Source organism: Dendrobates tinctorius, unplaced genomic scaffold, assembly GCF_039654945.1.
Source record: "Dendrobates tinctorius isolate UK_male_01 unplaced genomic scaffold, ASM3965494v1 ptg000043l, whole genome shotgun sequence".
NCBI lineage: Eukaryota > Metazoa > Chordata > Amphibia > Anura > Dendrobatidae > Dendrobates > Dendrobates tinctorius.
The window spans coordinates 2,263,085-2,281,259 of record NW_027361711.1 but is presented as its reverse complement, the minus strand read 5'-3'; the positions used below and the strand labels follow the sequence as shown (position 1 = coordinate 2,281,259).

Sequence of the window (18,175 nt, the reverse complement as noted above, 5' to 3'; positions counted from 1 at the left end):
GTCACTGTGGAGGACTTGTTCCGTTCTTACAGACCTACACTCTAGGGAGATTCCTATTCTGCCCAATTCTACAATTCACTTTTTTCACACCTGTGCCATCAAGCCTGTGACATAGCGCTCTGATATTCAGTGGGCCTCACACAATCCAAAAGTGTCCAGTGTCCACAAGTGTCTGCAGAAATTCAAAATCTCCCTTATCCTGTAGTCACTTTTTTTACACCTGCTGCATCGAGCCTGTGACATAGCGCTGTGATATTCAGTGGGCCTCACACAATCCAAGTGTCCAGTGTCTGCAGAAATTCAAAATCTCCCTTATCCTGTAGTCACTTTTTTCACACCTGCTGCATCGAGCCTTTGACATAGCGCTCTGATATTCATTGGGCCTCACACAATCCAAAAGTGTCCAGTGTCTGCAGAAATTCAAAATCTCACAGAAATTCAAAATCTCCCTTATCCTGTTGTCACTTTTTTCACACCTGTGACATCGAGCCTGTGACATAGCACTGTGATATTCAGTGGGCCTCACACAATCCAAGTGTCCAGTGTCCACAAGTGTCTGCAGAAATTCAAAATCTCCCTTATCCTGTAGTCACTTTTTTCACACCTGCTGCATCGAGCCTGTGACATAGCGCTGTGATATTCAGTGGGCCTCATACAATCCAAGTGTCCAGTGTCCACAAGTGTCTGCAGAAATTCAAAATCTCCCTTATCCTGTAGTCACTTTTTTCACACCTGCTGCATCGAGCCTGTGACATAGCGCTGTGATATTCAGTGGGCCTCACACAATCCAAGTGTCCAGTGTCCACAAGTGTCTGCAGAAATTCAAAATCTCCCTTATCCTGTAGTCACTTTTTTCACACCTGCTGCATCGAGCCTGTGACATAGCGCTGTGATATTCAGTGGGCCTCACACAATCCAAGTGTCCAGTGTCCACAAGTGTCTGCAGAAATTCAAAATCTCCCAGAAATTCAAAATCTCCCTTATCCTGTAGTCACTTTTTTCACACCTGTGCCATCGAGCCTGTGACATAGCGCTGTGATATTCAGTGGGCCTCACACAATCCAAGTGTCCAGTGTCCACAAGTGTCTGCAGAAAATCTAAATCTCCCTTATCCTGTAGTCACTTTTTTCACACCTGTGCCATCGAGCCTGTGACATAGCGCTGTGATATTCAGTGGGCCTCACACAATCCAAGTGTCCAGTGTCCACAAGTGTCTGCAGAAATTCAAAATCTCCCAGAAATTCAAAATCTCCCTTATCCTGTAGTCACTTTTTTCACACCTGTGCCATCGAGCCTGTGACATAGCGCTCTGATATTCAGTGGGCCTCACACAATCCAAAAGTGTCCAGTGTCCACTAGTGTGTGCAGAAAATCTAAATCTCCCCTGTCCTATAGACACCTTGTACCTTGTTTTACATTACTATATAGTTTGTTGGATTTTGTCTACATTTCTACCAAAAATGAGGAAGGCTGGTGGAAGAGGCCGTGGAATTGGGCGGGGGTTGGCAGCTGGTAATGATGGTGTTGGTGGTGGATCTGATGGTAGTGGCAAAAGCAAAATAGGACCGAATGCAGGAGGTGTTGAGCCTGCGTCATCGTCTGGCTCCATAAGGCTTCGAAGGCTTAGTTTTCTAGGAGTTGGCAAACCGCTTTTAACGCCAGAGCATCAGGAAAAAGTTTTGTCTTACATTGCTGACTCAGCCTCCAGCTCTATCGCCTCCTCTTCTGAAGTTGTAAAAAGTAAAAGCACTGAGTCGTCATTGGAGGCTCATGTTCATGAACTACACCTTTCCTTGTGTCCTTCACCACAACCAAGATTGAAGGATGACGCAGGCCATACTACTGATTACTCCATGGAGCTGTTTTCACATACCATGCCTGGATTATCAAGTGAAATGGTGAATTACCCAGGCCAAGATGAATCTGACATGGAGTGCACTGATGCACAGCCGCTGATAGATGATTCTGCTGGTACATTCACTCAGAGCACTACATTGTCCTCGCAGTGTACAGAGCCAGATTCTGACCCTGATGAGACTCAGGTGCCCCTTCCCGCACACTATACCACCATACACGGTGACACAGAGGAAGGTGCACATGACATTGAAGAGGAGGTGATGGATGACCCAGTTGTTGACCCAGATTGGCATCCATTGGGGGAAGAGGGTGCTGCTTCCAATAGCTCAGATGAGGAGCATCCACAGCAGACATCAACATCGCAACAGCTGTTATCTGGCAGGCCCGGAGCACTCCAAAGACAGGTTCCAAAAATCAAAAGAGTTGCTGGACAGCTTGTCCAGAGGGTCAAAACATCACAGCGTGCTAGGCCGCAAAATGTCTGCCAAAGTAGGAAGAGTGCAGTGTGGCACTTTTTTGAACAAAATCCTCATGATCAGGCCAAGGTTATCTGTAAGAAGTGCGCAAAGACCTTTAGCCGAGGGAAAAATCTGAAAAATTTGAATACCAGTTGCATGCTTAGACATTTAACCAGCATGCACTTGCAAGCGTGGACACAACACCAAACCTCAAGTGCCACATGTGCAACTGATCACAAAGAAGGTAGTCAGCAACGCTACATTGTTTCCCCCACTGTAAGCCCACCGGCTAGCACAGCAGCAAATGTTGAGGTGTCGTTGCAAGGCCACAGCAGTCAGGGAATCCCACTGTTATATCAACGAAATACTGAATCTAGGCCATCAGAAAGAACACCAACTCCATCACCATCATCAACCCTCTCTCAGTCCGCCCTGTCCACCGCTACTTCTACCATATGCAGCTCTCAAGTCGAGCTCACCCTCCCAGACACTATGAGTAGGTCAAGAAAGTACTCAGTCTCTCATCCGCGTACACTGGGTTTGAACGCCCACATTGCCAAACTAATCTCGTTTGAGATGATGCCCTATCGGTTGGTGGAAAGCGCAGCTTTCCGCGAACTCATGGCCTATGCAGTACCACGCTATGACCTACCCAGTCGCCACTTCTTCTCTCGCAAAGCCATCCCAGCCCTCCACCATCATGTGAAAGACCGCATTGTCCATGCACTCAAGCAGTCAGTGAGTGGAAAGGTGCACCTCACAACTGATGCATGGTCCAGTCGGCATGGCCAGGGCCGTTACGTGTCCATCACTGCGCACTGGGTTAATGTGGTGGATGCAGGGTCCACAGGGGACAGCGGTGGTGGGACAGTGCTGCCTAGCCCACGGTATAGGAAACAGTTGGCTGTAGGCGTTCCACCCTCCTCCTCCTCCAGAAGCGAAAGCTCGTCCACAGAGCGCAGTCGTACGAGCACTCCATCTGCAGCTGCCACTGTTGCACACAAGGTGTCCCCCTATCGAGCAGCTAGTGGAAAGCGTCAGCAGGCTGTGTTGCAGATGATGTGTTTGGGCGACAGACACACCGCCGAGGTGCTGGCCGAGTACTTGAAGCGACAAACTGAGTCATGGCTGGGCAGTGTACATCTTGAGGCAGGCAAGGTAGTTAGTGATAACGGCCGTAATTTTGTGGCAGCCATAGCCCTTTCAAAACTCAGCCACATACCTTGCTTGGCTCACACCTTGAACCTGGTGGTGCAGTGCTTCCTCAAAAATTATTCGGAGTTAACAGCCCTGCTCCATAAGGTGCGAAGACTGTGCGCGCACATCCGCCGGTCGCCTGTACACTCCGTTCGTATGCAGAAGCTGCAGCGATTGCTCCACCTTCCCAACCACCGCCTCATTATCGACATTGCAACAAGGTGGAACTCCACCCTGCACATGGTGGAGCGGCTGTGCGAGCAGAGGCAGGCCATGATGCATTTGTGGGAGGATACACGGCCAGGCACTTTGAGAGCAGACATGGAGTTGACAGGTGTGCAGTGGTCGAAGCTGAAAGACCTCTGTAAAGTCCTTCAGTGTTTTGAGGAATGCACACGGCTGGAAAGCGCAGACGACGCCATCCTAAGCATGAGCATCCCACTTATGCGTCTGCTCATGCAAACTTTGACGCACCTTAAGGAGCAGGCGTCTGCAGCCAATGTTGACGAGGAGGAAGAGGTGGAGGGAATCCTTGATGACATTCAGCCATTGTCTGCTCAGGGACCTCTCCTGGACGAGTTGGAGGAAGAAGAGGAGGAGGAGGATGATGATGATGGGGATGATTACTTAGGGGAGGAGGATGCATCTCGTGGGGCAAGTGAAAATGTTGGCGTGGCAAGGTCTGGTACAGGGTTTGTGCGTGACTGGATGGATGTGGATTTGCCAGAAAGTGCTGCTCCAACCAGCACTCGCAGTGCATCATTGACACCGGGAACATTGGCCCACATGTCAGATTATGCCTTGCGGATCCTAAAAAGGGACCCCCGCATTGCCAAAATGATGAACGATGACGACTACTGGTTGGCCAGCATCCTGGATCCACGCTATAAAGGCAAATTACAAAACATCATGCCACAGGAGAACCTTGACCTAATATTGGCTAATAAACAAGCAACTCTGGTAAATCGGTTGCTTGAGGCATTCCCAGCACACAGCAGCGGTGATGGTTCTCACACGAGCCGTACGGGCCGGGGGCAGCTTGGCAGAGGTGTTCATGGTGCACACAGCAGAAGTGGCGTTGGAGACAGGAGTTTCATGACAATGTTGTGGACTGATTTTTCAAGTACCGCTCACACAACTGGTAATACAGCATCAATGGAAAGTGACAGGAGGCAGCAGTTGTCAACTATGGTTACAAACTACTTTTCCTCCCATATCGATGTTCTCCCACACAGGTCATTCCCCTTTGACTATTGGGCTGCTAAACTGGACACCTGGCCTGAATTGGCACAATATGCCTTACAGGAGCTCGCTTGCCCAGCTGCAAGTGTGCTATCGGAAAGAGTCTTCAGTGCAGCTGGATCAATCCTGACAGAAAAAAGGACCCGTCTGTCAACCCAAAATGTGGATGATCTAACCTTCATTAAAATGATGCATGGGTTTCCAAGGATTTTGTCCCACCTTCCCCTGATGACACATAGGGTGACAGAAAAATGGCTTGCTTTGGTCCACCTCTTCCTGGGACTTGACCTATTTCGCCTTTTGCATCAGCTGAATGTCCAACATCAGCATATGCCACTTTCTAAAACTCCCTAACTGTGCTGCCTCCCCCCCCTATGGCCGGGGTCACCACCTAGCGCACGACACCGTGCGAGTGCCGTTGCCCTGGACAGGTGCACCTTTGTGCAATCACTTGCAAGCCATACTGGGCCTAACACCGTCTGAGCCTGCCTCCTGATGTATAGACATATATTTTGAATGTGTACGCTATCCATACATGTTATCCGGGGATACGGTACCCTTTCTCACCTTTGTGCAATCACGTGTAACCCATACTGGGCGTGAGAACGGCTGGCGAGCTGTTAAGCAAGCTACAGCACCTGTGGTTTGCACACGTAATTTTTTTCAGGAATGACAGTTAGGCCTAATTCCGGAACTGCGGTTGACCTGCACTTACTGGGAAATCATCGTTCGCGAGTAATAATTGTAATCAATGATCCCCATCACTAGCGTTGTTCAGCGGGTTATCTGCACCTGTAAGCGACAAACGCTGGCCTTTTCAGTGTAGCGCACATGCAGTCACGGACATGTAAGGGCATGACACACCAGTTATTGGCCAATCTCATGTGCCAGAGCCTCACGTGTCCCTCTAGTAAGCCAGACTCGGACCGCGGGGCATGACGGAGTCTCGTTCGTTAACGGAATTAAGCTTGCAATGTGTGCATCTGTTCTGTAGCTGGCATGGTTGAGGTTGCCCGTGTTGAGTCAAATTACGCCGTAGGCTCCACTCCTGGTGGTGCCCTTCTGGACATTCCTTTAAGGTTCAGCTTTGCAACCATACTGCCCACGTAAAACAAACACTTTGCCTTCATGAACGCTGTTTGGAGGGTCATGACTCGTGGGAATAACGCTGCCCAATCAGTTAACCTGCTAGAGAGATCCTTCGTTGCTCCCAAGCATGATATCACCCTCCCTAGGAGGAAGGTAATGCCACTGTGGCGACCGTACTCCTGGGGGCGACACAAGTGCACTGATGCCCAGCCACTGCTCGATGAATCTGCTGGTACATTGACCCAGACCACTACATTCCCCTCGCACGCTACCCGGCCTGAATCTGACCCTAATGAAACTCAGGTTACCCTTCCCATATACAGTTCCATCTTACACGGTGACAAAGAGGAAGCTGCAGATGAAAGTGCAGGTTCGGCCCACCCGCCATCAGACACACCACCGTACTATCAGGGGCCCTGTGCCAGTGCCGTCGCCAACGAGTGGGCCCCCCCTGCTTGCTCAGGATCACAGCACTTGCAAGGTTGAAATACTGTGCAGTGAGATGGAAGATGGGGACGACGAGGAGTCCAGACTAGTACAGGGATTCCCTAGCGAGGAGACTTATTTGATTGTTTTCAATGTTGGGACAGCAATTTTTGGGGAGCACTATACTCTGGAGAATGATAGATGGGGCCCACCATACACTGGAACATTCCAAAGGTGGACATCAGACACTGGAGCAGCATTTACAGGGCCCATTATACACTAGAGCATTAGAAATGGGGCCCATTATGTTTGGAGCATTATTTGGGCCCATAAGACAGTGGAGCTTCATCCATGGGGACCAACATATACTGTAGCATTATGTGGAGCTCATCATATACTGTTTCAAACATTATATGGGACCAATGATTCTGTATGGAGAAATAGATGGGCCTCGTCATGAGATGTAAAAAGTGAAGTATTTTTCATTGTACTATACCGCTATTTCTCTGCCGTATCGGAGCATGATGAGTTGTGGTATTATGTGTTAAAGGGGCGCTCTTTCGCCCAGGGCACATGAAAACCTGGAGCCAGCCCTACCCCCCCACAGCTTTAGCCAAATAACCCCCATTTTTCAGTGCGTAACTTGTATTATGAAGTTAATTAAGGTTGACCAGCTTAAGTAAGAAGAATTGATGCTTTTGACATTCAAATGAGCACTGTAGGTGTGTTTCCTGTCCTCCTCTCACTGCCGACTTTTATTCCCCATTGACTTACATTGGGTTTCGTGTTTCGGGACGACCCCGACTTTTCCCTATAATCGGCCGATCTTGCTCGACCCGACTTTTGGAAAAGTCGGGTTTCACGAAACGAAACTCGACCATAAAAAAACAAAAGTCGCTCAACTCTAGTTCTTACATTTTTCTTCTCACTGCATGCAAGTTTAATGCATGCTTGGATGTCTTCATAAATCATTATCAGTTGAATTGATGGCTTACCAAGATCGCCTAACAATTGGTTTAACCAAATGACCTCTTGACTTGCATGAGCCGCAGACACAAATTCTGCTTCTGCAGATGACAAGGCTACAGATACCTCTTTTCTGCAAGGCCAATAAATTCTTCAAGCTTGAACAAATAGACGCTATCAATTTACGATCACTTAAAGGGAACCTGTCAGGACCCCCATGCGCTCAGAACTGCCAGCAGTTGTGTGTGCATATGTTAGCCACCTTTCTCATTAAATAGAGCTTATTGCTGAGATTTATCCTTTAATGCACTTTCTGCATCTGTTACCACATTTCTTTTGCAGTTTCACATTTACATACATGCACAACCGGATCATCATCTATACTGAAGGAGATAAGGTACTGTCACACTTAGCGATGTACCAGCGATCCCGACCAGCGATATGACGCGGTCAGGATCGCTGGTACATCGCTAAGTGGTCGCTAGTAAGCTGCCACACAGGCAGATCTTACCAGCGACATCGCTGGAGTCGGGGGTCGCTACTTACCTGTCAGACGAGGCGATCCTGACGTCCTCCCGCCCGCGTCCACGCGTCTCTCGTCGTCACAGCAGGAAGCCCAGCAGGAAGCTGACGACGAGAAACAGCCCAGGACGTTCTCGCGCGATCAGCGATAACCAGCGGGGGAGCGGTCGGAGGTAAGTATCAGACATAGCGATATCGCTAGCAATATCGCTATAACGTCACAAAAACCAGTGACGTTATAGCAATATTGCTAGCGATATCGCTTAGTGTGACAGGCCCTATAGGGCTTAGTGCTTTTTTATCTTTATCTACCCAGTCTTCTGGTAGTGGGTCAGGTCTAGACTCCTGTGTGTATTACCAGGTACCTTCTCTTATCAGTAGCATCTTTAACTTGAATCTCCAGGATTGATAGTTATGGTTAGTCAGATTTGGCACTCTGAACTTCACAGAGTTACTGCTGGCAGCCATCTTTGCTTTTTCTTCTTAGTACACTGTTGTTCTCTCTCCTGGACTCATAACCTGTTGGCAGCAGATTAATCTCTGTACTGTCCAGCCGTTCAACAGTGAATATATGTTTATACAGGAACAAAGATAATACAGCTTACAACTGGTATTTCTTATAGCTTAGGATCTTAGCATATGGTCTGTCAGCTTGCAAAGTGAAAGTAAAATGTGCTCCAACTGCACACCATGAGTGAACAGTAACTTCTCGTTTTTTTGTTGTTTTTTTTAAACAATATATTATTGGCAATATAACACTATTGCTGTAGACAGAAACTTGTGCACTATTAAACAATAGTAAATAGTAGTTCTTGCAATTTGCAGTACTACCAGCATCCCATAACATGCCGTCTTAAAATTGATAAAGTAGCTTAGAAGGCAAAAGTTTTCAGGACGGGATCTAATTTTTATGGAGCCTGAGTAATGTGATCTTTCATCTGATCAGGATCTTGGCATGCAGAGGAGTCTGATTCAAATCTTTTGCAAGCTCCTTTTTCTAATGCTCAATGCCTCCTTAATTATTTACTAACTGCACTTTCTCCATAGTTGTGCCTTTTTCATGCATGAAGGTGCTTTGCTCTGGTTAGAAAGTATGTTGACCATTAGAGAGTGTGCAAGAAATATCTATAGTGCAAGCTCTGCATCTGCTCACCTCTATTTATACCTAGTGAATAATTCATGCCTAAGGAGATAACAATCATAGCTAACTAGCCATAACCAAAAGCAGTATCAATAATAGCAATATGTTACAAGCATTGTAGAGTACTGTTTCTTATGCTAATACCATATGTTCCTGTGTTTAGAATGTACTTGTGTCAATGGAAAATGCAATGATGGGATACCTGGAGATGGGACTTGTGAATGTGATGTTGGCTGGAGAGGTGTTAAATGTGACACAGGTAAGCTCAGCCCTCAACCTTTATTTGTAGGGCAAATTTTATGGTGCGCAAACTATGCCCTGTATATACCAAGAGTATCATTCATTAAACTTGGTTGTTCAGTATTCTCCATTATATGAATAGTTCATGAACAATGGGTGTGAGATGCTCAGAAGCAGATTTGGATTTCTCTGATACTTGATAGGGAATCTCTAGGATAACATGTCTAAAATGATAAAATTAGATATTTGTTCATATAGCAAATGTAGCAAAGGACAAAATGACAAGCATCACAAGCTAGTAGTCCTGATTGACGTCCGGTTCCCAAAACTTACATATTCATGAATATACTGTATAGTAGCAGAATGAGATTAATAATAAAACTTATCTTTTAATCTATGTATGAAAATCAACAAGGGGTATATAAAAATGAAAACACCTCTGTTTATCATACATATTGGTTAAATGAATAGACAGCTACAGTGGTGGACAGAGTCTCTGTAAAGAAGATAGACCTGTAAATGGAAACTCCATAAATATGCCTAAAATGACAGTGGTCACAAACAAGGTATATAACATATGTAGAGAAGTACCATTATACCACAATGTCAGAAAAAATGGAAATCTGTAACCCAGTGTATGTCGTCTATACAGGGCTGCCACTAGAAATTTTGGGGCCCCATACTGGCAAAATATTGGGGCCCCCTTGATACTCCGCCCAGGCTCCAACCCTCGAACTGTCCACAGCCCCACCGCTCTCTCTTGGAAAAACTCGACTTCTCGCCAATCACACATTAACAGTTCCCATCACCAGATCACACATATAACCAGCAGCCTTTGTTTTGGCCAAAAGATTTTTTAAGCCGCCACCATGACACGGTAGACTCATTTGGCCGGGCCCTACTCTACTCTAACCTATTAAACATTTGTTAAAATATGCAATACAATACATTTTTTAAATGACCAATAATATCACACACAAGGGACAAATACCACCGTACCATGACCAGACACCATATTACCACCACATATTGACCTATAATACCACATACAAAGAACAAATACCACCACACCACCATGTCCAGACCACATATTAAAACCACAGTGACCGAATAATATCACATACAAGGGACAAATACCGCCACACCATGACCAGACCACATATTACCACCACATGGTGACCAATAATACCACATACAAGGAACAAATACTACACCATGGCTAGACAACATATTACCACCACTTTGTGACTGAATACTACAATACTGATCAGTAATTAAAAACACAATACTAATATCACAATATGTGCCATTATACACAGGAGATCTGTACTTAGTATGCAGTGTCAGTGTAAAGGTAATACAGTGATCACTGGTGACATTGTACACAGGACCGCTGTATATACTATACAGTGTATAGTATCAGTGTATAGGTAACACACTGACTCACCAGTGACACCTCTAGGTGAAGTCTTTCATCTTCATCCAGCACAGATCGACGTCACTTCTTCCAGCTAGTGCTCGTCTCTGCAGGAAATAACACAGTTATCGAGAGCACCACTTGCAGAACACATTACTTATTTTTTTCCAACTTCTACACTACACCAAATGAAGAAAAAAAGGCAACATAGTATCACTCTGCACAGTAACAGGATCACCTCCCCATTTAAAACAGTATACTCAAAAAATAAAATAAATACAACACTGAAGTAATAATATCCCTTAATTAGCCCTATGGTAATAATATCCCCCATACTAGCCCTCGTGTGTCTCATTCCTGGCTCCAGCCATATGTTCTCCCATCCTGCCCTCATGAGTATCCATTCTGCCCCATATGATCTGTCCTATGATCCTTCCACAACTGTCCCATGATCCTGCACCATCTGTCCCATGATCCTGCCCCATGAACCTGCACCATCTGTCTCAATCCTGCCCCATGGTCCTGCCCCATCTGTCTCCATCCTGCCCAATTTGTCTCGATCCCGCACCATGTCTCCAATCCTGCCCCCTGTGTCTCCAATCCTGCCCCCATATCTTTCATCCTGCCACCATGTTTCCAATCCTGTCCCAATATCTTTCATCCTGCAACCATTTCTCCAATCCTGCCCCCATATTTTTCATCCTGCCACCATGTTTCTATTCGGCCCCCTGTGTCTCCATTCTGCCCCCTGTTTCTCCAACCATGCCCCCATGTCATTCATTCTGCCCCCTGTGTCTCCAATCATGCCCCCTGTGTCTCCAATCATGCCCCCATATCTTTCATCATCCCCCTGTGTCTCACATTCTGCCCCCTTTCTCCAATCATGCCCCCTGTGTCTCCATTCTGCCCCGTGTCTCCAATCCTGCCCCCTGTGTCTCCGTTCTGCCCCCGCGTCTGCAATCCTGCCCCCTGTTTCTGCAATCCTGCCCCCTGTGTCTGCAATCCTGCCCCCTGTGTCTGCAATCATACCCCCTGTGTCTCCATTCTGCCCACTGTGTCGCCAATCATACCCCCTGTGTCTCCATTCTGCCCCCTGCTTCTCACATTCTGCCCCCTGTGTCTCCAATCATGCCCCCTGTGTCTCCAATCCTGCCCCTGTGTCTCCATTCCTGCCCCCTGTGTCTCCATTCTGCCCCCTGTGTCTCCAATCATGCCCCATGTCTCCATTCTGCCCCCCATGTCTCAAATCCTGCCCCCAGTGTCTCCAATCATGCCCCCTGTGTCTCCAATCATGCCTCCATATCTTTCATCCTGCCCCCTGTCTCCATTCTGCCCCATCTCTTTTCTGCCCCCGGCAGGATGGACACGTTTCCATCCTGCCAGCTTGCCACTTTCAATTAAAATTTTAAAAAACGTAAAAAAAACTTTTCTCCTTTCATTGCCGCGCTCCTGCGGCAAGCGATCTTCCCTCCAGGCTGAAAGCGTGCACTCGCTGGCGAATGACTATGAAGTCAGACGGCGGCGATGTGCGCGCTGACGTCAGCTGCCAGCCTCCTATTGGCTGGTGGCTTTAACTATTGCCATGTAGGAATGCTCGGACCTGACACCCATAATGTGGTGGTGCACCATCTTGCCGAGCATTCCTACATGAACAGTTTCCTGGAAAGTGGATTGGTCATCGTGGGCCAGTTGAATGGCCACCAAGGTCTCCTGATCTGACCCCCTTAGACCTTTATCTTTGGAGTCATCTGAAGGCAGTTGTCTATGCTGTGAAGATACGAGATGTGCAGCATCTGAAACAACGGATACTGGAAGCTTGTGCTAGCATTTCTTCCGCGGTGTTGCTATCAGTGTGTCAAGAGTGGGAGAAGAGGGTTGCATTGATAATCGAACACAATGGGCAGCACTTTGAACACATTTTATAAGTGGTCATAAACTTGCAAATAACTCATGAAAGAATAAAGTTACGTTAAAACCAAGCACACCATCATTTTTCTTGTGAAATTCTCAATATGTTTGATGTGTCACATGACCCTCTTCCCATTGAAGAAAATAAAGTTGGATCCAAAATGTCTGACTTCAAAATGGCCGACATGGTCACCATCCATCTTGAAAACTTTTCCCCCTCCCATATACTAATGTGCCACAAACACGAAGTTGACATCACCCACCATTCCCATTTTATTTAGGTGTATCCATATAAATGGCCTACCCTGTGTGTGTGTGTGTGTGTGTGTGTGTGTATATATATATATATATATATATATATATATATATATATATATATATACACACAGTATATATATGTATGTATTCTATGTGTATATATCTATTCTATTCTAACCTGTCAGTGTGATTTTACTATACACCGCACATAAATTGCCGTATTTTCTAAGGACACTGGTGCGTAGAAATCGGATGGCACTCGCATGGTGAGAGTGCTGTGCGAATTTTTTTCTCACATCCATTGACTTGCATTGGTGAATCTCGTGCATGCTGTGATTTTTTTTTCTCATTACAATTTCAGTTGAGAAAAATAATCGCAGATGAGATGTAACTCATTGAATAACATTGGTCAGAGTGCAATCCGATTTTTTTTATCAGATTGCACATGTTCGTTTTTCTCGCAAATGAGTATGAGCCCTAGACACATTCCAAAATATTTCCCTTTTTGCTTCCATGAATCAGTGATTATCAGGGTAATGATGATTAAATGAGTGCCTTGGCTGAGCCACAAAGTAAGCAAAGTATTCACGTGACTGTGATCAAACAGATTTTTTGGAAACTATGATTTCACACTGGCATCCATTTAGTCTTGTTAGCTAAATAAAGGCAAACTAGAACATTGACAATGATTTTCCATTGGCAAGAACAGTCACTAATTCCATTACTATTATATGTGTTCCTCTACTAAAAATATTACAGCTCACAATCTATCTATCTATCTATCTATCTATCTATCTATCTATCTATCTATCTAATCTTTATCATAGTCATACAGTGATTCCAGAATTATAGTTATAGCTATGTTGAGTTTAATAATGGTTATAACTCGAGATCAGTGCAAGATAAGAAAATCCCATTGTGCTAAATGATGAATGTATTACACATTATCTTATTCTTGCCCTTTCATTTATTTTTCAGCAATCACAGAAGACAAATGCAATAAAATCTGCCACACTAGTGCAAAGTATGTATTTCTCACCTGCCTATTGTAAAAAGTGTAACTAATTGAATGAATGACTGTCAGTTAATGATTTGGGGCAATGGTATACACATTGCAGCTTTATGTGAAGCTTCTGATGTGCAGATCATTACATTGCATTCAAGGATCAGGCAAAATCATTATATATTCCAAAACATATTTTTATTAATGAAAATAGCTTGCAAGGACCCCATTCGATTATATTTATATTTGATTCAATGTAATACAATCATGGCTTAGCTCGCTCTTCCCATTCTTTATCATATATTTTTATGTTTGTTTTTTATTGTAGCCTTTTCATTAATAAAATTAATTTTCGGAATATATATTGATTTTGCCTTTTCTTGGAATATATTATTTGGTCTACAGTGGTGTATTTAGGTTTTCCAGCTACCGGGGCAAGAATTCAGTGTAGCGTCCCCCACCCCCCCAGCGATTTACACATTTACAGTAACATACCGACTAGCTGCTCTTCCTAATTCTCTCAATGTTCTGTGGAAACTGATAGAAGCAGGAAGAAAAGATAGTTGTCACGTGACTGTAGGTATGAAAATCGCATATATGAGTGAAGTGGCCTTGTGATGACTGATAGAACCAGCAGACAGAGCTGAACCCTGACAATGAGAATATTACACGCTGTTAGGATTGGCATGCTACAGTGCTCCATTTTATCAATTTATGGGCTTGTCCAGGTTTATGATGAAAGTCTGCTGTCACTCTAGGTGACTGCAGGCTTCTTAACTCTCACAGCACATGCACTGCAGGCTTTTAGGATTTTCCTTTGCCGGAGGCTATAGTGGACGGTCCTGTGAGCACAAATATGCGATGTGTATACTGCTTGCCCGATTCGGACTAGACGTGACCGCCTCGCTCAATTCATTTTAATTGAGTGAGGTCATGCAGGTCTAATGACCGTGACCGCATGTATCTAAATTGCATAATTGCGGTTTTGTGACCTCCCTCTCTCACTGACTGCAGGCTCATCACAAACTTAGACATCCCCTTTAATGCTTCCAACCTAAATAAAAACATAGTAAGCCTTAACTTATCAGCTGACACAACATGTTTTAAACACAGGGTATGGATTGTTACTTGTGTACAGAATCAGAACCAATAACAACACAAGCCTTCATCACCAGAACCAACATCAGTACAGAAATACATCAATAGAACCCCATTAGTACAGAAACAGCATCACAACCAGTATCCGTACTGAAATGTATCATCAGGACCACCAGCACTACAGAAATTCATCCTCAGAACCACCAACAGTACAGGAATACATCACCAGGACCACCATCAGTACATTAATACATCACTAGCACCATCAGCACAGGGTACATCAATTGTATGGTCAGGTCAGAACCATATACATTTGTATCGCATGAACCTACAAATTTCAGTACGTCCTTAACAATGGAAAGGAGATACTGGAAGTTGTTACTATCAGTTATCAGACTTCAAACCATACAGGAACCACAGTACTGATGAGAATTGTGAGTATCACAAAAAAAATTTACATCCAGGTACCTTATAGATAACGTTCTCTATGATTGGAGTCGTTCTCTTTCTTTTCTTCATCTTTTCCAGACACTATGATGACTTTTCACAGCTACAGCTCATCTCTGTAGACTTCCATCTTCTCCGTTTTGTGAAGCACATACCCACATGCTACCCTTAAAAATAGCAGTGTCATTATAATGATCCTGAATAAAAATATTTGCCCTACGCAGAGACCCTGAATAAATAATTGCTACTTACTATATTCCCTGCACAAAATATGACCCACACTCTGTCTCTTCAAACTGCCCTCTCCTTTCTAATCTGGGCCCCCTCTTTACACTGTCCTCTCACACTGGGTCCCCCCTCTAGGACCTACTCTCTTTACTGTGCCCATTCATCACACACCTCCTCCTTGGCATACTGTACCCCCCCATGCTACCCAGTCTCTATTCTGTGCCAACCCACACTTTTCTCTCCCCATACTGTTTCCTCACATTATTCCCCTCAATAGTCTCCTCACACATTTCCCCTTCCATCCTTATGCTGTCTCCTCTCACATCTCCCCAGCTAACCATATTGTCTCCTCACATATTAACCGTCACTCTCTCCATACTGCCTCCTCACACATCCCCCAACTTCCCATACTGTGTCTGCACCCATTCCATCACTATTGATCCCTATACTGTGTCAGCATAAATTCCCTCCTCACTCCTCATACTATGTCTGCATCCATCCCCCCACTCACCACACTGTGTCTGCACACACCTATCGCCTCCCTCGCTCCCATTCTGTGTCTGCACTGTAGTGCAGAGGTGTCCTCACTGTGCAGTGAAGAGGCAGTGACCCAGGAGAGTTCAAAATAAACACAGATTTAATGTCCAAAACAAAACAAACTGTATCCTCCGCATCGCAGCCAGGAAACAAGACAGTCCATAAATGCGGCCAGTTGCCAAGGGCAACTGCACCACCGTATAATACTTCGGGGTGCCAGGAGTTTGCTCTGCTTGGAGCTATGTTCCCTCACACAGGCTGAGCTTTTTCAGAGCCATCTGCTCTGCACCTTGCAAACTCCACACTGACACCCCAAACCCTCTGCTGTAGGGGTTTTTACAAAGATCTTGTGGCCGTAGGCCACATGGAAAACCCAGAGCAGGGGAGGAAATGGACCGCCCTGCTACCTTCCTCTAGTCCATTTAAAAAATAAAATCTCATAGCAGGTATTCCTAAATCTGTCTTGGACAAATAGCTTGTCCAAGACCATCACTCACTTTTATTCTGCATTGCAATCACAGCTATGCCTGTGACTGACGTGCACTCCTGCGGCCTCAATATGTTTCTGTGCACATCCTGGGGGACACATGGTGACCCTCGCATATAATATAACACCGGCCACTGCCTCACAGCATATTTTCCCTTCACCCATGACAGCACCACATGAGAGAGGGATCCGCCCCGCCAGGACAGGAACCTACTGAAACATAAGGGGCGGCACCTCTCCCCCGCTTCAGTTGGGTTCCTGTCCTGGAAAGGAATCCCTCTGACAGCGGCGGCGCCTGTCAGGATGAAAGACCCAGGGCCGTCCCGGCGTTTAAATTGCAGGGCTGACTTACCTGCGACGCCGGCCATCGGCAGCTGGTAGCGCAGTCCCCGGGGTGTTGCCTGATCCGGGCCCCGGGTTCGTGCGGGCACGTCCCGATGTCCTCCCTTCGGAGGTTCCTCCACGTGCCGCCCTCCCCCTGCGCGCGCACCCGTCCTTCGCCTGCATGCAGGGGAAGCCGGGGGCGGAGACCGGCGTCCGACGTCAGCGGTGCAGAGGATTCTGGGAAGGCAAAATTATGCTCGTTACCATGTGATGGGCAGTTCTTGTTTGGAAAAGACCTGGATGACATCCTGGAAAAAGCCGGTGATAAAAAGAAGGGCTTCCCCAGATTCATGGGTGATCAAAGGAGACCGCCCTTTCGGAGGGGAAGGTTCAATCGAGGCCGTCCCCCGGGAGAACGGAAAAGGTGGGACGACAAGAGGAAAAAAGAACCAGGGTTTATGTTTGGGGGAAATACCTCAACCGCCAAAAAATCCCCGCAATGACACCAGCCCTCCTGTGGGGGGAAGATTGAGGCTCTTTTCTCAAGAATGGGACAAAATATCGGCCAACAATTGGATCCTGAAAATTATAAAGAATGGCCTAAAAATCCCCTTCTTCCAGTATCCAAGAGCTTCATTTGTGGTGACCCCCGTCAGGAAGGATCCAGGAGAGCAATCAGCCATAGAAACAGAAATCTTAGGACTATTGGAGAAACAAGTTCTGGTAGAGGTCCCGAAAGATCAAGAAAGAAGGGGGTTCTATTCTCCCCTCTTCCTAATAAAAAAACCCGACCTTTCCTTCAGAACGATAATAAATCTCAGGCGCCTCAATCAATGGATCATGAACCAAACATTCAAAATGGAATCAGTGACTTCGGCCATAAAGCTGTTACACCACAACTGCTTCATGGCCGCAATAGATTTGAAGGATGCCTATTACCATATCCCGATGCACCAAGAGTACCAAAAATACCTGAGGGTAGCCCTATACATCCAGGGCGACCTCAGGCATTTTCAATTTACGGCTCTTCCGTTTGGCATCTCCATAGCGCCAAGGATTTTTACAAAAGTAATAGCGGAAATGACAGCTTTCCTTCGAATCCACAATGTGATTATGGTGCCTTACTTGGACAATTTTCTGGTCATTGGCAATTCAGAACATCACTGCGCACATCAGGTAGAGAAGATAACAGAGACCCTGCAAAGACTGGGTTGGATGGTAAACTTAAAAAAATCAAAACTTCAACCCCTAAGGAAACAAACGTTTCTAGGTTTCGTCTTGGACTCCGACCGTCAAGTTTGTCTCTTGCCAGAGAAAAAACTAGAGAAGG

The 18,175-nt window shown here is 45.8% G+C and overlaps 1 protein-coding gene across 1 annotated transcript in view; it reads left to right on the top strand.

Moving 5' to 3' along the window:
• STAB2 (stabilin 2) overlaps positions 1-18,175 on the top strand; it is a 335,756-nt gene that overhangs the window by 190,201 nt on the left and 127,380 nt on the right. Inside the window, exons 39-40 of the mRNA XM_073575159.1 lie at positions 9,062-9,157; positions 13,700-13,745. Of these exons, the coding sequence (XP_073431260.1) occupies positions 9,062-9,157; positions 13,700-13,745 (142 nt within the window). The remainder of the gene's footprint in view (positions 1-9,061; positions 9,158-13,699; positions 13,746-18,175) is intronic.